This window comes from Herpailurus yagouaroundi, unplaced genomic scaffold (assembly GCF_014898765.1).
Source record: "Herpailurus yagouaroundi ecotype Mexico unplaced genomic scaffold, PumYag 67383, whole genome shotgun sequence".
Taxonomy (NCBI): domain Eukaryota; kingdom Metazoa; phylum Chordata; class Mammalia; order Carnivora; family Felidae; genus Herpailurus; species Herpailurus yagouaroundi.
In genome coordinates this window covers 1,021,384-1,044,684 of record NW_024420199.1, presented here as the reverse complement: position 1 = coordinate 1,044,684, position 23,301 = coordinate 1,021,384, and the positions used below count along the sequence as shown (strand labels likewise).

General features: G+C 42.8%; 1 protein-coding gene across 2 annotated transcripts in view; it reads left to right on the top strand.

The window, feature by feature from the left end:
• SRPX2 (sushi repeat containing protein X-linked 2) overlaps window positions 1-22,333 on the top strand; it is a 24,955-nt gene extending 2,622 nt beyond the window's left edge. For both annotated transcript variants that reach the window (XM_040467240.1, XM_040467239.1), the window contains exons 3-11: window positions 4,183-4,263; window positions 13,083-13,274; window positions 15,587-15,763; window positions 16,066-16,192; window positions 16,344-16,465; window positions 17,562-17,741; window positions 18,079-18,212; window positions 20,135-20,256; window positions 21,349-22,333. In XM_040467240.1, the coding sequence (XP_040323174.1) occupies window positions 4,183-4,263; window positions 13,083-13,274; window positions 15,587-15,763; window positions 16,066-16,192; window positions 16,344-16,465; window positions 17,562-17,741; window positions 18,079-18,212; window positions 20,135-20,256; window positions 21,349-21,529 (1,316 nt within the window). In that variant the 3' untranslated portion in view covers window positions 21,530-22,333. The remainder of the gene's footprint in view (window positions 1-4,182; window positions 4,264-13,082; window positions 13,275-15,586; window positions 15,764-16,065; window positions 16,193-16,343; window positions 16,466-17,561; window positions 17,742-18,078; window positions 18,213-20,134; window positions 20,257-21,348) is intronic.
• Window positions 22,334-23,301: the final 968 nt, after the last annotated feature.

The following is a 23,301-nucleotide window of genomic DNA, read 5'->3' as shown; positions in this document are numbered from 1 at the left end:
GTGTGTGTGTGTGTGTGTGTGTGTGTGTGTGTGTGTGTGTGTGTGTGTGTCTCAGTCTCTCCCTCCCTCTCTTTCCCCTAGACCTTACTTATAGGATGAGATTTTTATAGCCCCTTTCTGCCAAAGATGTTAATGACAATACAGATCACAATCTCTTAAACAGGAATTCCCCAGTTTCTTCTGGCTTATTTTTTACTTCAGAAGAGATGGAGATTTCTGGATTCCTAAATGTTTCATCCTTTACCTATGGAGACATAGGGAGCTGAAGAGAACAGACTCAGTGAGGACAAGGAAAGAGGGAGGGAGAGAAATGAAGGAAGGATAATGAGGTGGCAGACAGAGGTTTTTGATGGGGCCCATCTGGCATTCCAAGTGCCAAGAATAATCTGCGGCCTGCAGTGTCTACCTTCATGGGAGCTGGGAGGAGTAAAAGAAAGAGTTAGACCCAACCAATAGAGTTAGGAAAATATACAGAGATGAGTAAATAACAAACTGCTTCCATCACAGCCACAGGCATTGCAGCTAAAATTTTCCACATGCCCTTAGCTCCCGGTGGAGGCCTTTGGCAGTAGCTCTGTTTGTCTGGAACAGCTGCATCAAGCTTTTAAACAAATATGCAAACTTCTTCTCCTCTTTGGCTTAACCTGGCTTTGTAGGGGGTAAAGCACAAGGGCTGACATTGAGAAGAAGAAATTCAAGTCAAGCCCTTGGCAGAGTACACACTGTTTGGGGTTAAAGGAACCCCAAGTCTCCAGAAGATAATATGTACAGCTGTCATTCCCAACCTCCCCCTAGCCAATTCAAGTATATAACACCAAAATCCATCCAAAGACCAGAGGACTAAGGAGTGGAAATTAGATGGCTCAAAGCCTAGTTTCGAACCCCTGTAAGAAACCTCATGGAGGGGATGCCTCTGTGGCTCAGTCGGTTAAGCATCTGACTTCAGCTCAGGTCATGATCCATGGTTTGTGGGTTCGAGCCCATCTGTTGCACTGATGGTGCAGAGCCTGCTTCGGATTCTCTCTCCCTCTCTCTCTCTGCCCCTCACACTACTGCTCTCTCTCTCTCTCTCAAAAATAAATAAATAAACTTAAAAAAAAAAAGAAACCTCATGGAGTACAAGGGCCTTTACCTTTTCTAGAGTGGAAGCCCAAACTATTGGAGTCTTGAGGAGAGACCAGTTTTTTTTTTTTTAAACAAAAAACTTAGACTCATTTGAAGCTTTCAAAGGGCCATTTTCAAGGGTGCCACTGTTCACTTCCACAAGAATCACCAGGCTCCTTCTGGGGAGCCCAGGTTGGTGAGGTCTCTGACAGCCTTCATTCTGCCTTCTTCTGTTCTTGGAAGGCTACATGCTGAGAGAAATTCAGAAAATTTTTAATAATCCTACCCTACATCACTAGCTCAGCTGTCTGAGCTTGCTCTATTCATATGTTCATTCATTCATTCAACAAATATTTGTTGACCATTCCTCGTGCATCCAGCATTGTTTATTCACGGCTATAGCTTTGTCCTCAAATGGGAATGGCATAAGGAAAGCAACCAAGTGTGGATTGAGGGCTAATCAAGAAAAGGATCCAGGAATAATCAGTGGATGTTGGGAAGGGCTAAGAATATTAATAAAGCGAACAGTGGGTTAAAAAGTGTGGATTGACATATCTGTGTAGTTCAGGAAGTCAGACCATATTTGTTACCATAAGCCACGCATTAGTGTATATCTTAAAATAGTTCTCAACTATCAGTTACATTTCCAACCATACCTTTGTGAAGGACAGTGCTTGGAGGGTCTGACTGTACTATGGAATTTGGAGGGACCCAGTAACAGACCACTGATTGATGTAAAAGAACCGAGGAATGTGGCACAAACCTCCCATCCTCAGTGCTGAGAAGGGGCAAACAGATAGAACAATGTGGGGAGAGTGTCCCTCTATTTTCTTATATCTCATCTCAGTATCGTAATATTTGCAAAATAAAATACCCGAACCCAGGCAAAGAGAGGGACATAGAAAGGCTTAAAGTGGTAAGGTGGCCTAAACCCATTCCCATCACAATGCAAACTTGGCACCAGTCCAGCTATCTCTGCACCCTGCTGGAGACTGTAATTACCTGACTGAGTCTTCCCTTCTGCTTTCCCACATCCCCTGTAATTCTAGAATGATAGAAATTGCATTGTGGTCTTTTATCCCACACACGGAGTTAAAAAGCTGGATGGCAAGAAACATTTTGGATTTTTATGTCAGCTGGATATCGTCCAAAACTTTCTCCTACTACCATCTTTAGTGGTGTATCTGAGTTTGGTATCAAGGGGTCAAAGCACCTTGGGCTGGAATACCTATTCTGCTCCTTCCAAGGTGGGAGAAATTGGGCTACTCCCTTAACTCCTTTGAGCCTGTTTCTTCATTTGTATATCAGAGAACAATAAGAGTGTCTACCTCACTGAGATGTTAGGGTGACTTAAGAAGATAACATGTAATGGGCTGAACAGAGGACAAGTATATGCTCAGTGATGTTATGCTGCTGCTGCCGCCGCTGTTGTTGTTATTGCTCTCCAGCCATAGGCTTCTGACACTCCTGTTTGCTCTTCTGGTAAACGGGCTTTCACCCTGCTGGGCATTTCTTCACAAGCAAGCTCTGGAACAGGCATGCTGGGACTAATCCTTTAGGGAATCACACACATCTGGCCTCCTGTTTACAGAAGCTATAAGGCTCTGAGGCTAATACTAAACTGAAACAGCTGACAAGAATTCCGTGCCCCACAAAGAACCCTCCCATGTGGGAAGAGAGAAAACAAGGGAGAGGACGCCTAAGGAGAACTAAAGGAAAGCCAAGAAAATAACTGAATTGGGAAAACAGAAAAAAAATAAAAGGAAAGTAAAAAATGAACTCTTTCCTCTGGAATGAGGGCAAACCAATGAAGACATGATTTCATAAGGCAAACTTTCAATTTGATTCATTCCCTTGTTCATTAAGATGGAATGGTTTCCCAACACTCCCCCAACCCCCAGTCTTGGCTTGTGGGTAATGGAAGAGCTCCATCATCTAGCCCTTTGCTCCACCCTTTAGTGCTGGGGTTGTGTGTGTGTGGGGGGGGGGGGGTTGTGCCTCTTCCCAGAGACGAGGCAGACAAGCTTGTGGTCTGAGTGTTTACACAGGCCCAAGGCCTCCAGCACTAAACCCCAGCCCTGTCCTGAAAGCACACCGTCTCCTGGAAATGAGGAATTGTTTTCTGACTCCAGCATGGCTGGCTGTTCTATTCCTGTGCATACATTAGGGCTCAGAGAGGCTGGAAAGAGAGCTTCCAGAAACTTCACTCCGGAAAGGACTAAGTTATATTCCAATTAGTTTGTATTCATGACTGATTTCCCGCAGTCTGGTGGAATACACTGTTTAGTCTCCCAGACAGCCACAGATTTGCCTCCACTAGGGACTGGGCCAATTAACAGAATGGGAATGGATTGGGAATGTTCTCCTAGCTCAGCAGCTCCCTGCTAAAGCTCCTGATGATTAGAGGAACAGGAAATTTCCCCAAAGGACTCTGCCTTCCTTTTCCTACAAAGCAGGACAAACTGCTCAGGACGTGAAACTACGCTCATTTCTTCTTCCTTTTGAACCCTCCCTCTGCCTTGGCATGCCACCCCTAGCAATGGCAACCAAGTGGCAAAAGGGTGGTGCCCTGTGGGCTAGTGGGGGCCTGAGGAATTGTTTCTCTCTGAGGACCATGAGCAGTCCTGTCACTAGTGGCAAAGCCATTACTCAGACTCTATTTTTAACTCCTACCTGAGACAACAGTTCTTCCTCAGAGCTTAGTCATTATCCATATCTCATCAAAACCTTGCATGTTGCATCAAGGAAATGGGTCAGTTATATTCCAGATTGGTGGGATTGATGGATAGTCAAGAAGTTCATTTTTTTCTTTTGAATGGAAGCTTCTTGTGCTACCAGTAAGTCACCCCCACCTCCACCCATGATCATGAGCTCTCCTTCTATGCACCTGAGATGTTGAGATTTATGTATAATAGTTCTGCTGCTTTACAAGGTAGAACTTTCCACACTAAATATCCACCTGGCTCCCTAGCCATGGAGTGCCATGTCCTCAAGAAGGGACCAGGTTGGATAGGAGGAAAGGTTGGGAAGCACTTAAAAAATTAATATGTCATCTTGGTATTATCTTCTTCATTGCAGGTTCAGGATACTACCCAGATGAAAACTACAATGAAGTATATGCTGAAGAGGTCCCACAGGCCCCAGCTCTAGACTACCGAGGTAAGCCTCCCTGCTTCTCAGGCTCAGGAAGGGTCTTTTCTGGCCTAAGGCCTAGATCTTCCCTGAGGCATCCTCCTCCAGCTTGGCTCATATGTGCCAAAACTGCAGCTCAGGGAATCAGGGGCTGTGATTTCCAATCATGAACTTGGTCATGACTTGCTGTATGACCTTTTCTGTCTAGTACTAAGGTTACCCATCTATTATTAATCATTAAGTATTGACTGAATACCTGCTGTACACCTAATCCCATGCAGGGTAGGCCTATGGATGATACAAAATCTAAGATAGGGTTTTGTCCCCCTCAAGGAGCTTACAGTCTGCTGGGGGTGGGAATGGGTGAGAGGGGAATAAAATTAACACATGCAAAGCAAGTTAGTGTGTATCTGTGGGGTAGCAGTAAATGCAATAGGAGTTAAATAAAAAGAAGTCAGGGCAGGGATCATGAAAGATGACATATATTAGGCCTTGAGTGATGGGTGGATTTTGAGAACTGGAGAAGGGAGGCAAGGGTGTTTAGCAAAGCATTTGGCCACAGATATAGAGGAAAGAACAAAGCTGTTAGAGGAAGGATCTAAGAAGAAACCAGCCTGATTGGAGGAGATGGGATGTGGAGGGAGTAGGAGAAAAATAAAGTTGAATATAAAGAGTAAGACAAAATTAGGAAAGGCTCCATAATCTAGGGACCATTCTTAGGCAAGGCAGGAGGACTCTCTGTGAAGAATGCCGAATAGGGACTCCTGCATTAGAAAGGAAGTTAGAGAGGCACCTGGGTAGCTCAGTCATTTGGGCAGGTCTGCTCTGACTTTGGCTCAGGTCATGATCTCACAGTTCATGAGTTCGAGCCCTGTGTCAACCTCTGTGCTGACAGCTCAGAGCCTGGAGCCTGCTTTGGATTCTGTGTCCTTATCTCTCTCTCTCTCTCTCTCTCTCTCTCTCAAAATTAAGTAAACATTTTTAAAAATACAGAAAGGAAGTTAGACCAGGCGATATCTAGTATCTCTTCCATTTCTAAGATTCTTTGTTTCTATGCGTTACAAGGCATGTAGAGGAGTTTAGCTGTTGTGATAGGAGTTATAAGGAGCCATCATATGTCTTCCCACAAGGGATGGCATGGTAATGATAATTTCACCATATCACCCTTGTTATTGTCTACAGAAGTAGGGGGTCAGGAAAGGTAGAGCCTGGGTCAGGGAGACTCTCCACTAATCAGCTACAGTAATGTTTATTAAAGATGATTGAGGGTATGGCAAAGAAATAGAGAGCAAGGATCAACCCCATGGGGAGCCTGGGTGGCTCAGTCGGTTAAGCATCTGACTCACATTTAGTGAGTTCAAGCCCTGCATCAGGATCTGTGCTGACAGCCCAGAGCCTGGAGCCTGCTTCAGATTCTGTGTCTTCCTCTCTTGCTATCCCTCTCCTGCTCATGTTCTGTCTCTCTCTCAAAAATAAAAATAAATGTTAAAAAATTTTAATAAAAATAAATTTTTAAAAAATAAAAAAAAGAAACCATATACAGATGTGAGTAGAAGAAGAGAATCCAACAAAGGAAAAAGGGACAGAAATAAGCCATGTAGAAGGAGATCAGGGTACTATATATCATATCACAGAAGCCACATAAGAAGAGAGTTTTGGGAAGGAGGAAGAATGAGAAATCTACTGTGTCAAATATTGCAGAGAAAAATTGAGGGTATTGTAAACATTATATTTGGCAAGAAGAAGGTAAATGGTGACTTTTGAGAGAATAATTTCAATAGAGAAATGATCAGATTTGGTGTTTCTCTATGCTTCTTTCCACCTACCTTCTATCTTCTTGCTGCCAAAGAGTCCACACCCACTGCCTCTCTGCCTAAGCACCCACTAACTCCTAAACTCCCTACAGTCTGTTTCCCATTCACCCACAAATCTACATGCTGAAACAATATTCCCTGAAGATCACAATTCTCTCCCAATGCATCAATCATATGGCCCTTTCTTGAACTTCAATCTCTCTAGTCTCTCAGCAGCAATGTGAAAGCCCCTCTCTTCTTACCACCACTTGGGCTCCATGGCATTTCATGTTTATAGCAGCATTATCAACAATAGCCAAATCATGGAAAGAGCCCAAATGTCCATCAACTGATGAATGGATAAAGAAGATGTGGTATATATATATATATATATATATATATATATATATATATACACACACACACACACACACACACACACACAATGGGATATTAGCCATAAGAAAGAATGAAATCTTGCCATTTGGAATGACATGGATGGAGCTAGAGTGTACTATGCTAAGTGAGATAAGTCAGTCAGAGAAAGACTGTGTATCTTCAAATCAGTGTTTAATATGTGTATCTTCATATCAGTATTTTTGTATACTTTGGGTAAATACTTAGTAGTGCAATTGCTGGATTACAGGGTAGTTCTATTTTGGACTTTTGAGGAACCTTCATACTGTTTTCCAGAGTGGCTACACCAGTTTGCATTCACACTGACAGTGCAAGAGTGCTCCTCTTTCTCCATCAATGGCATTTTTAATAGCCTCTTTTCTTCATCACCTCTCACCAGCCATTCACTGAGAACTGTCATTTCTTTATTACTCCATGGGATCAAAACTTTTATTACCTCACACATGGATAATGACAGCTGCCCCCATAACTGGATTCTTTGATTCATGCTTCTCCTTTCCCCAAACCTAGTAGCCCAATGTGACCATTTCAAACAGAATTTGGCCTCAGTTCAGCTGCCCAGGCTAACAACTCATTACCCTTTATCCCCACATGAAATCTATGCTTCAGCCAGATTAGTAGAATTCTACTCTGTTCCCTGACTGCTTTAGTGCACACTGAGCTTTTCCTCATTCATTCCCCCATTCCCTTCCATTTATTCAATAAATATTTATTGAGTATCTACTATGTCCCTCTTTTGAAATAAACTTTTATTATCTGGACCGTTCATTTGGCATTCATTAGGTATTGCCCCTTTGGTTTACTTCTTATTGCCCTCAACAAAATAGTTACATGTTTAACAGAAGGACCCATGTGTGATACCCCCACAGAACTATGTCAAAAGTAGTGCTCAAGAAACGTTTACTGGGTCATTGACATCCTGGGAGCAGAACCCAGATTGCAGAAAACTGTAAATGGAAGAAGTAGATAGGAAAAAGTAACAGATGCAGAAAAGTGGTTTCAGGGGGGTCCAGCAGCCCTATGATTAATATTACCCTGACTCATTGGTTATTTTTAAATGTCATAAAGCCCCTTAGAAAAATGTCAGCCACATGGTGGCCTTTGGCCTTGGGGTCATGTGTGTCATGGCTCTGTTTAGGAATTTGGTCTCCGGACACAAAACTAATTGAGTGGGGTTATCAGTGTTGAGTGGGGAGTGGGTGGCTGGGAAAGTACAACCTGAGATCTGAGCCTCCCCTGTAAGGTCTTTTTGTGTTTTCACAACAGCTCTGCAATTGTAGTGCTTGAGACTTTCTGTAATTTGGGGATGGTGTCTCCAGATGGCAGCAGCGTGTTGTTTCTTGACACCAAATGAGCTGGTGGCTCAAACCCAGGCACTGATTTAGGGAATATCATTCCCAGGGATAGATATATTTTACACATGCAATTTCAGATGATTCTCAGAACATCCTAATGAAATTGGTCTATTATCCCCATTTTACAGATCAGGAAACTTAGCTCAGAGAAGGTAAATTTAGAGAGTTGCAGAGCTCAGAGGTGGCAGAACAGGAATTTAAAACCAGGTCCCTCTGTCTGACTCCAAAGCCATGGTCATTCCATCTCTTTCATTAAAAATGTAACCTTTCCTGGGGTGTCTGGGTGGTTCAGTGGGTTTAAGCATCTGACTTTGGCTTAGGTCATGATCTCACAGTTGGTGGGTTTGAGCCCCATATTGGGCTCTTGGGCTCTCTGCTGTCAGCATAGAGCCCACTTTGGATCCTCTTTCCCCCTCTCTCTCTGTGCCTCCCCTGCTCATGCTTTCTCTCCCTCTTCCATAAATAAACATCAAAAATTTTTAAGAAATGTAATCTGTCATTAAAAGAAAAAAGATTAAAAGAGATAACTGGTAAAAACCAGATCATTATTTTAGAGCAAGCTGACCATGTAGTTTGGTACCATTTTCACTAATCTTGAACGTTATTTCATTCCCTTAACTTGACTCCTGGCTTGGAGTCAGAAGCCCTTCTCTGAGGTACGCCTTAAGTCCTCTGGGGGCACTGCTTTCCCAGCATATTGCTTCAGCCCTGAGCTAACTGGTAACTCTGCCTGGGTTATCTGAAAATAATCACAGACAAGGCCATTTCAACTCTGTTGCCAGCACTTTGTTTTCTTATAATCCCCCAAAAAGATAGGTGGATAGCTGCACAGAGAACAGACCACGGGTCTGAGTTACAAGTCCCAGCCCCTCTACCTTCCAGCAATTTCACCCTGGACAAACACATATTGTGTGCCAATCATTGTGCTATGCATTTTATAAATGTTATTTCATTTAAATAAATTGCATGCTTGCTATGTAGTAATATGGAAAGATCTCTAAAACACATGGTGTTTATTTTTTAAAGCATTGGTGAGAACAATGGGCATAATATATTAGTCTATGTGTTAAAAGGAGGAGGTAAAAAGAATCTATAGCAATATTTGCTTTATATGCTTAAAAAACAGTTAACAGTGGTTCTTTATGGGGGTACTAAATGGGGGTAGATAAGGGAGCAGGGGTGGGAGGGAGACTTTTTCCTGTGTAACTTTTTGTACTTTTGGTGTCTTGAATCATGTGGCTATATTACCTATTTAAGAATGTAAATTTATGCTTCAAAATGGCAGCCTAACATACTGCAGTGGCAGATATTGTGATCAGAAAAAATATGGGCTTTAGGGGCAACTGGATGGCTCAGTCAGTTGAGTGTCCAACTCTTGATTTTGGTTCAGTTCATGAGCGCAGGGTTGTGGGATCGAGCCCCGAATCAGGCTCCATGCTGAACATGGAGACTGCTTAAGATTCTCTCTCTCTCTCTCTCTCTCTCTCTCTCTCTCTCTCTCTCCCCTCTCCCCTTCTCATGCTCTATCTCAAATTTAAAAAAGGAAAGAAAAGAAAATGACTAACACATTTCCTACTAGACAGTTTGCCAAGCAATATTTTGCCACACAATATTTTGCCACATTCTTAGTTTCAGTTTCCCATCAGCATTCTTTAGGTACAGTTGTTCAACCAGTTCTAAATCTCCACAACTGTACTGTCACCTCGCCTGTATGTCTTCACCTAATCCACATCAATGGCCTGAAAGGTATTGCCACATGCCTCACTTCCATATAGTGTACCCACCATTTACCTTGTTCTACCAGTCTGGTGACCATAAAGGACCAGTCTGGTGACCAAAAAGGAAATGAGGTCATTCTGGAATTGTTCTTGAGGGCACCTGGAGATAACCGATTCTCTTTCTAACTCCTCATTTGCCTATGTTTAAATATTCTAGAACCCTTTGCTATCAGTGCTGTCAGCCTCATCAGGCTGTAGTTCCCAGAGGCTGCCTTCTTCCTTCTGGGGATCTAATATAAAACATAGTGACCATAGTTGATAATACTGTGTTACATACTTGAAATTTGCTAGGAGACTACATCATAAGTGTGGTTACTACAAAAAAAAATGGTAACTGTGTGAAATTATAGTTGTATGAATTAACTTGATTTCAGTAATCATTTCACAATGTATATGTATATTAAAACATCACGTTGTACACCTTAAATATATACAGTTTTATTTATCGATTGTACCTTAATAAAGCTGGGGAAAAAAGAAAATTAGAATAGTGTTTTTGCTTTTTACCAGCCTTCCAATGTGTTTGCTTTGTGCCACGATTCCTCAGGGCCAGCAAATTTGACCTTATTTGCAATAACTAGGCCCTCTCCTACTGTCTCAGCATTTATCCTGAACTTTATATTTCCCTGTGCTATGCTTGTTTGTTCCATTCATTCCAATCTGATGTGTATTTTCCTTGACAGAATATGGGTGAGCAATAGAATGGGAGTGCTTGTTGGGGTCCCAGCGTCCCATGTAAAGTCATTGTGTTGTGACATATAATCAACAGCTCTGCAACTATAGTGCTTCAGAAACTTTCTGTAATTTGGAGCTGTTGTCCCCAGATGGCAGTCGTGTATCACAGATGCAGGCTCAAAACTAACAAGGGAAGCCACAAGCATATTGTTGCTTAAAGGATAGTTTTCCCACTATCATCTGTCTTCATTCTCCAGCTGCCCTCAGGCAGAGGTTCCTAGCCTTTCTTTGTTCCTTTAGCTCCTGATGTGTTTTTTTTTTTAAGCCCTCCCTTTTTTGGCTTTTAGGATTTGGGAGCTTAATCAGCTTTTATGGGGCTTTAGCCTTTCCAACCCCAGGCTAACAGTTCTGCGTCATCCTATGTATGCATCCTTGGGCATGTGGACCTTTGCCTGTTTATATGTGCTCCTTTAAAATCTGAAGCCACTGAAGAGTCATTTGTTTTGTGTAGCCAATGAGGCATCTTTCTAATGTCTTTATAATTTAATGGCTCTATTACCTTTTGTGCTCAGTACTGAACTGGGATCTGACTTTTATTCCTAAGCAGCCTTCTTTGGTTATCACAATCCCTTCCCCTCTCTAGCTTATATCTTTGTGTTAATTTTTTTAAGTCATTTTAAATTTGCATACTGTAGGGGCACCTGGGTGGCTCAGTCAGTTAAGCATCTGACTTCAACTCACGTCATGATCTCATGGTTGGTGAGTTCAAGCCCTGCATCGGGTTCTGCACTGACAGTGCCGGGCTTGCTTGGGATTCTCTCTCTCTCCCTCTCTTTCTGCCCCTCCCCCACCTATTCTCTCTCTCTCTCTCTCTCTCTCTCTCTCTCTCTTTTTCTCTCTCTCTTTCAAAAAATAAAATAAAATAAACTTAAAAAATAAATTTGCGGGGTTCCTGGGTGGCTTTGTCGGTTAAGCGTCTGACTTCAGCTCAGGTCATGATCTGGTGGTTCTTGAGGTCGAGCCCTGCATGGGGCTCTGTGCTGACAGTTCAGAGCCTGGAGCCTGCTTAGGATTCTGTATCTCCCTCTCTCTGACCCTCCCCCACTCACACTCTGTCTCTCGATCTCAAAAATAAACAAACATTGCAAAATTTAAAAAATAAATTCACGTACTATAAAATTCATTCTTTTGGTGTACAGTTCTATGAGTTTTGACAAATGCACATAGTCAGGTAACCACCACCACAGTTCCATCACCTCAAACATTTGCCTAGGGCTTCCCCTTTAAAATTATCCCCAACCTTTACTCCTGAACTCTGGCAACCATTCATCTGTCCCTGTATTTTTGCCTAATTCAGAATGTCATATAAATGGACTCCTACAGTATGCAGACTTGTGAGTCTGCCTTCTTCCAGGTCACAAACTGCATCGGAGATCCATCCATGTTGCATGTTGTCGGTGCTTCCTTCTTCTGTATGGATAAACCACATTTATCCCACAGGACATTTGAGCTGTTTCCACATTTTGGTAATTGTGAATTGAGATACTTTAAACATTTGTGTACAGTGTTTTGTATGAACACAGGTTTTCTGTTCACTTGGGTAAATACGTAAAGTGGAACTGCAGAGTTGCACAGCAAGTGTGTGTTTACCTTTATAAGAAACTACCAAAATATTTTCCAAAGTGGCAGTATCATTTTGTATTTCACCCTGCAATGTGTGAGAGTCCCAATTTCTCTCCATCCTCACCAACACTTAATATTACCAGGTGTTTTTTTTTTTTTAAGTTTAGACAACCTAATGGGTGTATAATGGTATCTCGCTGTGGTTTTAATTTGCATTTCTTTAATGACTAATCTGAACATCTTTTCATGTACTTAATTTGCTATCCGTATATCCTTTTCAGTGACATGTTTCTTGGTGTCTTTTGCCCATGTTCTAACAGGATTCTTTCCTTTTCTACTGTTGAGTTTTGAGAGTTCTTTATATATTCGAAATACTACTCCTTTGTCAGATATGTGGTTTGCAAATATTTTCTCCCAGTTTGTGATTTGTCTTGTCTATTACAGTGTTTTTCACAGAACAAACTTTTTAAATTTTGACAAGGTTAAATTTTGTGATTTTTTTTCTTTTATGAATTGAGCTTTTGGTGTCATGTCTAAGACCTCTTTGCCTAGTTCTAGATCCCAGAAATTTTCTCCTGTTTTTTTATCTAAAAGTATTATAATTTTATTTTATTTTTTAATGTTTAGTGATTTTTGACAGAGAGAGAGAGAGAGAGAGAGAGAGAGAGAGATTGAGAGAGAGAGAGAGAGAGAATGAACCAGGGAAGGGCAGAGAGAGGGGGGGACACAGAATCCAAGGCAGGCTCCGGCTCTGACCTGTCAGCACAGAGCCCGATATGGGGCTTGAACTCACGAACTGTGAGATCATGACCTGAGTCAAAAACAAATGATTAACTGACTGAGCCACCCAGGCACCCCTATAATTTAATTTTTTACATTTAAGTCCATGATCCATTTTAAGTTAATTTTTGTATGTTATGACACTTAGGCAGAAGTTTTGTTTTGTTTTGTTTTGTTTCATTTGCCTATGGAAGTTTGATTACTGCAGCACCATTTGTTCAAAAGTTTTGAACTTTTTAGTTCAAAAGCTTTCCTCCATTGAATTGCCTTGGTGCCCTTGTCAAAAATCATTTTGACAGACTTACTTGTATGGGTCGATTTATGGGTTCTCTATTCTGATCCACTGATCTATGTGCTGTCCTTTCACCAATACTACACTGTCTTGATTGCTGTACCTCTAGCTTACTTTTCTTCTATTGCTACAGTCCCCCGATGGTGTTATACATTAAATATCCAGGATGGAGAAGCCACGTGCTACTCACCAAGGGGAGGAAATTATCACAGCACCCTGGGTACTCGTTGTGAGCTCTCCTGCGATCGGGGCTTTCGACTGATCGGACGAAGGTCGGTGCAATGTCTGCCAAACCGCCGTTGGTCTGGAACTGCCTACTGCAGGCGTAAGTGGTGTGTGTGCATATACTGACAAGTGTATGTGAGAGAGGCCAGCCAGCCAGTCAACCACTTGAGGGTATATGTTCAGAGGTGTTACTATGCCCTCTGTCAAGTGTAAATTGAGGATTTTCCACAGGTGTCCTGCAGGACCTATCCACATCCTAACATTCTAGCTCATTTTCCCTTCCTGTGGTTATTGCCCGAGCAATATGGGCATTTATGTAACAACAAGTCCTTCTGGCTCAGCAGGCCCAGGAATGCATATAAAGTTTGGGTGTGGGGCCTAATGCAAATCTGGGCTTTTCTCTCGAGTTCTCAAGGATGTGTGTGGTCTCATACTCTTTCCCAGTCATGGCCAACTGCTGTATTTCCTGGCATAGAGAGCCTTGGCAGTGAAGGCACAAGACATCTGCTGTTCTTCATTTTCTTCTGAAAGTCCAGAAGAATCCCTAAAACTAGAATGTGGGAATACTAATACACACATTCTAAATCATGTCCCCCGCAGCTCCCAAATCCCTGCCTCTTATTCAAGCTCTACAGCCTACCCACTTTTAGTAGTGATGTCCATCACTGAATGCCATTTGTAGGCACCCATGTTGGAGGAGAGGGGGCGCTGAATTGGTCTCTTCATGAGCTCACTCAATTCCTCAATTACCCCCAAGCTGCTTATAAGACTAATGGGATAGAAACACAAATGTGTGCACATGAATGCTGTGTGAGTGGACACACAGCAATGAGCATCTAGAGACAGATGGGATTGGTCAGAGAAGATGCTGTGGAGGAAAGGGGAAGCTTGATAGCCACAAAGAAAGAAGCCACCACACCCCTCTAGGTGATTGTAAGTAATTTGCTTTAGGACTTAGATGCCATCATTTCCAAAATGAATTTGAATTAGGATTACAAAATTAAAATAATATGTCTAGGGGCACCTGGGTGGCTCAGTCGGTTAAGCATCCAACTTCTGCTCAGGACATGATCTCCCGGTCCATGAGTTCGAGCCCCGGGTTGGGTTCTGTGCTGACAGCTCGGAGCCTGGAGCCTGCTTCGGATTCTGTCTCTCTCTCTCTCTCTCTCTCTCTCTGCACCTGCCCTGCTCATACTCTCTCTCTCAAAAATAAACATTTTTTAAAAATTAAACAAAAATAAAATAAAATAAAATAATATGTCTGTAAATGAACATAAAATCAGTTAAAAGAATGGAGAGATACATATTTCCAGGTGCTTAAAATGGGTTAATTACAATGTTTGAATACTGAATCTGTCTTTGTCCTTCCTCATAAGATATAAAAGGGCAAACACCTTGGATCATTTTCAGTCATGTAATACTAAGAAAACAAATTCATCTGAAAAGACAACGCTTTTTTCTTGGCCCTGATTTCAAGGAAGTCATTTTTTTATAGGTCTTTAAATAAAGGATATTAGAAAACATAAAAGGCACTCCTCTTCAAGTCTGGTTTAGCCAAGAAGCCAAGTGAACATAGTTTATATAGAATCTTTATTCAAAGCTCCAATAATTGAACATATGCAAGGCTAGAACTTAGCTAGCCAAAAGTATAACTTGCCTACTTCTCTTGAGTATCAGGCATCTCAAACCAGACTTTGGCAAGCTCACAATCAGGGTCACAATCAATTCATGGAAGCAGTCTCCACTTCTAACACCTGTGGTGTCTAAAGCCCATGGATGCCTCTTTAATCAAATACCATCGAGTCTGGACGTCCAGGCACTGGTCTGACTTGTATTCTCACCCAGATATAAGACAAGCCTGCTTCCACATGAAAGTGAGCCTCAGCTGAGGGGTGAGGTGGTTAACGCAAAAATTATACTCGAAAGGAAGCTTTGAATTTGCTAAAGGGCATGTAGGATTTTAGGAACAAGATATGAAAGGAGCTGCTGAGTCCCTAAATGAGTCCAGAGGTTTATATGCATTATGTCTTTTAATCTGCACAACAATCCTATGAAATATCCACATTTTACTGATGAAAACAGTGAGACTCAGAGAGATGAAGTAATTTGCTCAGGTCACAGAGCTAGTAAGAAGTGGAGCTGGGATCCAAACTTGAGTGTGATTCTGAAGTCCATGCACTTGGACAAGTAATTTACTTCTTTAAGATTCCCCCCACCTCCAAGGGCACTGCTGTGCTTTATAATATGAAAATTAAAAGGCAATTAGGCACAAGAATATAAGGACAGTTTGGGGTAGGGTTTTCTGTTTGTTTTTTCTGATGTCTCTGATATGGTTCTTCCTGTGCTAGATGCTGAGGCATCACCTGCAGATAGTCCACAGGCCATTGAGCTTGCCACTTGGTTCTCTCTTAGAGGTGAGATGCCACGCACTGCCATTCATCACTAGTGGCACTTACACCTGCACAAATGGGGTGCTTCTTGACTCCCGCTGTGACTACAGCTGTTCCAGTGGCTACCACCTGGAAGGTGACCACAGCCGAATCTGCATGGAAGATGGGCGATGGAGTGGAGGCGAGCCTGTATGTGTAGGTAAGTGGTGGTCACTCCCTGTTGTCCTGCTACAAAGAACCACCCCAGCATTGTATCCACAAAGGATGTGGAATTCTCACCACAGAAGACATTCCTGCTCACAATGAGGGTGGCACCCTGGTCATAAGCTTAACAAAGTCATCACTTCCCTCTGGAGCTGGGCTTCCTCCCCCAGTTTCATTGAGTATCTTGAACTGAGTGCGCATCTTTTATCTACCCAGTAGTGTAGTGCTGCTTCTATGGGTTACCTCAAGGGAAGGTACAGGGCCCATGAGTCAGCACTTGATTTCTGACCTTGACAGACATAGATCCCCCCAAGATCCGTTGTCCCCACTCACGTGAGAAGATGGCAGAGCCAGAGAAACTGACTGCCCGAGTATATTGGGACCCGCCATTGGTGAAGGATTCTGCTGATGGTACTATCACCAGGTGAGTATTGGATTCCCCTTACGCCTCCCAGCAGTTTCTCAGGCTCTGCCCACACTGAACTGCACGGGTCGATGCCACAGTGATTATGTGCCTCAAACCCCAATTCTAAGAGTCTTGTTCCTCATTGGCTCTCTTACTCTGTACCATGCAGGGTGACAGTTCGGGGCCCTGAGCCTGGCTCTCACTTTCCCGAAGGAGAGCATGTGATTCGTTACACTGCCTACGATCGAGCCTATAATCGGGCCAGCTGCAAGTTCATTGTGAAAGTACAAGGTCAGAAAAAAGTCTTCCATTTCTACATTGCTCGTTATTCCTGCTCTATCCTGACCCTTTACATGCCCACCAGAACCCTCTCCTCTGTAGGCCTGAAGCAGATGCCTCTTTTATATTGGAAAAGGGAAAAAAACCAGTTCACTTAAACAGGGTCATTCAGGAAGCTGCATTACAGGTGTATACATATTTCAGAAACCCTGACTCCCCAGCAAGACTTTCTCGCTCTTCTAAATCTAGATAAAATTCATGAAGATACTCTGTATAAAATTTGTTTCTTTTCTTAGTCTTCTAATTATCAAATCTAATCAGCTTTCATTCTCAGTCTTTCACTTCTGCTGAAATAGGTAGTGTTGGCTGCCTGATTCTTCCTCTTTGTTTTGTGTTGTATTGTGTTGATTTGGTTTTTCCGTTATAAAGATAATTCATGCTCATTGTTGAACATTTTGGAAATAAAGAAATGTACAAAGGGAAAAAATCCATTTCCCAGTCATCCAGAAGCAATCATTGTTAATCTTTTGGTATCTTCCTTCAAGTCTTTTATCTACATATACTTTGAAAAAAATATATAGTTGACATCATACTTACATCCAATCTTAGATCGCTCTTTTTCATTTTTATTACAACACAAGTAATTTTCTCATACTCTTTAAAAATTCTTCAGAAATATTTTGAATGACAACATAACAATCTACTTCTAAGAATATATTTTGACTTTCTTAACACTCTACCACTAATGGATATTTAAGTCTTCTCCAATTTATTTTTGATATTAAAATTAATTTTGTAAGGTAATCATCTTTGCACAGGGTATCCACATCTGAAAACAAACATATTTTTTTACAGATTGATAGCTTTTTTTATGACAATATGTATACTCCCTGCACTTCCAGATTTTATGAACACCTTTGTCTGCATTTCAGATTGAATTCCTTAAGAGGAAAAATCTGGCTCCACTCTTGGCCACTGCAAACACAGAGAAAGCATTCATTCTGATCACCCTAGGTCTCCTGGTCTAGAAAACACAGCATGGCACCCTCTTAACACGTTTTCCCTAAAAGAGATACCATAGCCCCTAATTTGAAATTCTCCCTGACAGTGAGACGCTGCCCAACTCTCAAACCACCACAGCATGGCTACCTCACCTGCACCTCAGCAGGGGACAACTATGGTGCCACCTGTGAATACCACTGTGATGGAGGTTATGAACGCCAAGGAACCCCCTCCCGGGTCTGCCAGTCTAGCCGCCAGTGGTCAGGATCACCACCCATCTGTGCTCGTGAGTGAAACAAGGGGATGGGGAAAGTGGACATATTGATCAGGGCTACTTTTCAGTATCTTTCCTTATGTATGCCACAATGGTCCAATTGCAAGATGTATGATGTGGGAATGGGGGTTTCTGACCTGTGTTTATTTTAAGGGCTAATGTTCCCCCATACAATACTCTTACCCAAGAAGGATTCAAACTGTCCAAATGTTCTTTCAGGATTTCCCCCAAGGAAAGGCAGAAACACCCAAAAAGGGTTAACTTGAAAGACTGAAACTCACAGTGTTGTTATCTGCATTACAAGTAACAAAAAAGCCATACTCCGACTGACCATCTGCTTTTGCCCTAGCTATGAAGATTAATGTCAATGTCAACTCAGCTGCTGGCCTTCTGGATCAGTTCTTTGAGAAACAGCGGCTCCTTATCATCTCAGCTCCTGACCCCTCCAACAGATATTATAAAATGCAGATCTCTATGCTGCAGGTGAGACCCACCCCCTAATGAGGGCTTAGTTCCTTTACATACCCCCTAACCCCACCCCATTACTGCTTTACCTCTTTCAAATCAAAGAGTTGCTTTTTCTGCAGCACAAACCCCACTTCCTCAAACTTTTTGTGGGGAACATTTGATCAGTTTTACTGTAGACAAATTTAGCACATTTTAAAAAGTGCTGTTTTTACTGAAAAGGCAGTGAGGGCACAGGAATAGTGGGTGTGACTTGCAGGGGGCATGGTGAAAGATGGCAAGGGAGCATGGCAAAGCACTCTGGAGAGACTGGTGAGACGGGTGTGAGCAAATGTAAATGTTGAGAATTAATTGTGTTTATGTTTTCAGGGAGTAATAGCACTAACACTTAGATAATAAGTGCTATTAAATACTAGGTATATAAGCACATGCTTTACACCTATTCATTTAATTCTCACAACAACCTTTATAAGGTAAGTACGATTACTATCCCCATTACATAGGTGAGGAAAGTGAGGCGTAGAGAGGTTAAGGGATTTGCCCACGATTACTAGATAGTAAGTAGTCATGCTGGGATTGAAACCAGGCAGTCTAACTCCAGGATCTGTGCTCTTCACCACTATAGTAGCAAAAGAGAAGGAAAAGTGTTGTGATATTACAAAATAAAATGAGATAGTTGCATGACAATTTTTAACATACTAAGAGTTATCTGGCTGAATCCACTTGTGGAAAAGGGGGGAGTTGATAAGACACAACACATATACCCACTGGGTCTTATAAAAAGGTTCTTGAAGAGAATGCAGGGTGCACTGACAGGACTAAGAGAAATGGCTCTGAGATGCTGCAAGAGACTGGATAGCCAGGTAAGGGAAAATGCTATTTAGGAAGATTTCTAAAGGTTAAATCGGGGGATTTCTAAAGGTTAAATCTTAGAAGTTGCTAAGTCAATATTCAGAGGCCCATGATGGCAGCAGCTCTATCAAAAGGATGACCCTAGATGTCTAGATCAAAAAGGACCTTGTTCCTCCAGCAATCCAAAGAAAATGGATTATTATCTTTAGGAGTGATAAATTTATTGCAAAGGCAATACTTCGGCTTGAACAGAAAGCAAGAACAGGAACAGTCAGTAAGGACAGTGATTCTGAGGGTCAGGACTAGAGGATTAGCCCACAGATTAAATAAGGGGTCAGGCACCAGGGAGTGTTCAATGTTGTTTTAAACCTCACTCCCCATAACTGGCTAAGAGGCGATCCTGCAGGACAAAGTAGGACGAAGAGGCAGGGTGGGGTTACAAGGTGTCCTGCCCAGTGTGAGGAAGGCAACAAAGGGCAATGAAAAGAGCACTGGCACTACTTTGGAGAAATCTTGGAGACTGAGGGAAAGGCCATGGCCATGTTGCCTAGTGGTAAGGAGCATGTACAAGGGTAGGCAGCATCAGCCTTCAGTTTGGCTCAGCATCTCATTGTCATGCAAATTTGGGCAAATTACTTTCTCCTCTACAGAATAAGAATGATACCACCTACCTTGTTAGGGGTGTTGTAAGGATCAACTTATTCCTACAAAGCATTAGGTATGTGTGTTCAATAAATGATAGCCATTATAATCATATCACCATAGCCATCTGTTAAGAACCTATGTAGTTTAAAGCCAATGCAATACCAAACAAGGAGAGATTATGTTCCTGCAATTTATCAATTACATTTCACTTTTCTACTCCCCGTGGTGTGACAGGTTTGGTTCATTTCATTAGAATAAAAGAAACACTATTAGGGCAAATGCTTCAGGAATGACAGATCAAAGAGGTTGTTAAATGCTATGGTATGATGGTTGGGGGAGAAGCCCTTCCTTTCCCACACTGCCTGGTCCCAGGAGGAATCAGCTAAGTAGCCTTAGGTTTGAGTCTGAGAGCCTATTCCATAAAACCTTCTCTTCCCTCCCAGCAATCCACCTGTGGACTGGACCTGCGCCATGTGACCATCATTGAACTGGTGGGGCAGACACCTCAGGAGGTGGGGCGCATCCGGGAGCAACAGCTGTCAGCCAACATAATCGAAGAGCTCAGGTCCAGGCTCGGAGGCCACAGGGAAGGGGTGGGCAGCAACCCTAGGCAGGACACTGGCAACAAGAGGGTTGGGGGGAAATCAGCAGACACTATCTTGAGGCATGCCTTATGTTTGAACACTTGGGATACATTAGGTAAAACTAGAGAGTGGTAGAACATCAAAATCAAATGGGTGGAGGGAGAGCATAAAAGACAGATCACCAGGCTCCACCCCAAACCACCTCAGGACTATGCTTTTATTAGGTACCTCAGGTGACTCTGAAGCACAGCCAGGACTGAGATACAGACTCAAATATGACTCAGAGAAGCCTCTGATTCTGTTGCCTCATGGCCTCATATGTCTTCAGTCTACAAAGGAACAAAAGGCATCTGTAGGCACTAAAATCTGAATCATACCCCTCTGCCCCTGGACAAAGAGTGGGTGGCAGGTGGTAGAAGTTGACTTTTCTCATTATCTATCCATTACCACCCCTCCAATGCTTCCACATACACTCAGTGCCAATAAAGTCATCATTGCTCTCTGTTCATAAACAATACCTGCCTTTAGGGCTCAGTCTCAGCGAGGACAGAAAGATTCAATCCCAGGTAGGGGAGAAACTGGGAAACACGCAGAGGAAAGAGACCGCAAACTTGCAGGTACAGATAGAAGAGTTGACCAGGTAATAATATTAACCTCAGGGCTGCCATATATGCTTGTGCACGTTATGCCCAGCCTAACTCTAGAAAACACTAGTTACATCATAGTGCATATGACTTGTACTCCCTGGAGGTATTCTGTGCAGCCTGCATAGCTACCTGTGATAACCCTGCTTAAGGAAGGGGGCCTATGAGGGAAGCCTAGCCTGCTATCAATAAAGTTGCTCCATCTGAGGGGAAGAAGACATGGCTTAGCAGAGTTAGATGCATAGGGACAGCAAGAGTAGGGTCTGGGCAGAGAAAAAGAAAGAGGCTTGAGATAGGTAGTAGAGGGGATGAGGACAAGGGAGGGAAGGAATTAGTCCATAGGCAGAGCTGTGAAAGGTCAGAGGGTAGTAGAACCTGGTGCAATGAAGCCCAGACAAGGTCTCACACCTCCTGGGCTCCTCTCTCTAGGCAATTTCAGCGCCTCACTCCCTCCTACTTCAACATGGTGTTGATTGACAAGCAGGGAATTGACCGGGAACGCTACATGGAACCTGTCACCCCCGAGGAAATCTTCACATTCATTGATGACTACCTACTGAGCAACCAGGAGCTGACCCAACGACGGGAGCAAAGGGATATATGCGAGTGAACTTCAGCCAGGGCATAATTGAGGTCAAGGGAAAAAAGCTCTCTTAGCTGAAACTTGGGGCCTAATAAAAGGAAGAAATTGTTTTCCACAGTTCTAAGGACAGGACTCTGAGGTGGGTGAGATTTACCAATCCTGAGACATTCCCAGGTCCCTTTTTAGGGCTGTGTAATAGTTTCCCCAAGCAAATTTCTGCTTTCAGTAGCACTTGAGGAGCATAAGAAGCTAGGCAGGGACTGATGTCAGGCCCTGGGCAATGGGCTTGGGGTGAAAGTCTTCTTTCCCTAACTGGGCCTCTGCACAGCGCTCCAAAGTCTTCCAGATAAGTAAATTCTCAATTCATTCACTAAACGGCTGTGTTTTAAATGGTTCCTCTACCCTGAGGTGACAGCAGAGGGCAGCACCATCACAACAACCAGGACACTTAAGCAAGTGTAGCTGGATTTTCCCTATAGGCTAACTATATCATTGGAGGTGGTGGGAGCTTCAAAACATTCTGGAACTTGTCATTTCCCCTTTTAGGACTTGGGTTACAAATGTCACATTAACCATTGCTTCATCTAAGAGTAAGGAAAATGCTGCAATGGGAGGCAGCTTGGGAAGAAAAATCAGGCCAGAGCAGAATCTTTTGCCCTGGCCCTTCCAGCTGGATCATGGGCAACAATCTCTTTTTACTGAGCCTCCAGTGTCATAGCAGAAGGTACCAGTGCTGTCCCTTCTTCAGGGAAGCCCCCAGCTCATGATCTAGAGAACCTCAAAACCACCACTCCAAGCCTCTGTAAAACTAAGTAATGGAGAAAAAAAAAAGAGAGAGAGAGAGAGTGAGCCTCATGTATTAACTTATTTAGCTAATATCTTTTAAAAGATGAGCACAGGGGCGCCTGGATGGCTCAGTCGGTTAAGCATATGACTCTTGATTTTGGCTCAGGTCATGATTCCATGGCTTTGTGGGTTTGAGCTCTGCAACAGGCTCTGTGCTGGCAGTATGGAACCTGCTTGGGATTCTCTCTCTCTCCCTCTCTCTCTGCCCCTCCCAACTTACCCTGACCTCTATCTCCCCAAAATAAATAAATAAATAAATAAAGCTTAAAAAAAGAGAGATGAGCACAGAGCAGGTGGGAGCTACCACGGCACAAAGTCAAGCCTTAAGAGTCAGGCCTGAAAGTAAATCTGCGGTTGGGCTCTTGTGAAATGGAGCAACACTCTATGGTGTGTCAGTGTTTGAAAGAAAGGTGTTCTTCCCATGCTGCTGAGAACTTTCTTTTCTATACTCATGGAACCTGATGTCATGGTTAAGACTCAGCAGCCTTTCTCCTTCAGCTTTGTCTAGGGGGTCACCGTGGAAAATTAGAGAAGCAGGCTGAATGGAGAGGCAGAGCTAATGCTTGAGCACTCACTATGTGCCAGGTGCCATTCCAAACCGTCTATCAATGTACTCTGAAATCTTCACAAAAGCCTTACAAGGCAGGTCTCATTTCACAGATGAGGGAATTGAAGCACAGAGAGATTAGGCAACTTGCCTAAGATTCAGACAGGAAGTGCCAGAGTTGGGATTTAAACACCAGCAGTCTGGAGCCAGAGTCACTGTTTGTAAATATTATGCTGCACAGCCTCTACTTTTTCTACTTTTCATTTAAAGAAAGCTGACTGCTCCAAGCAAAGACAAAGGTTTCTATATACAATCCTACTCAGACACAAGACTTGGAAATGGGCCCCGGTTAGGAAAAAGGGAAATGGAAGGCTTTCAACCCAAGAAAAGTCACTCTCCAAAGAAG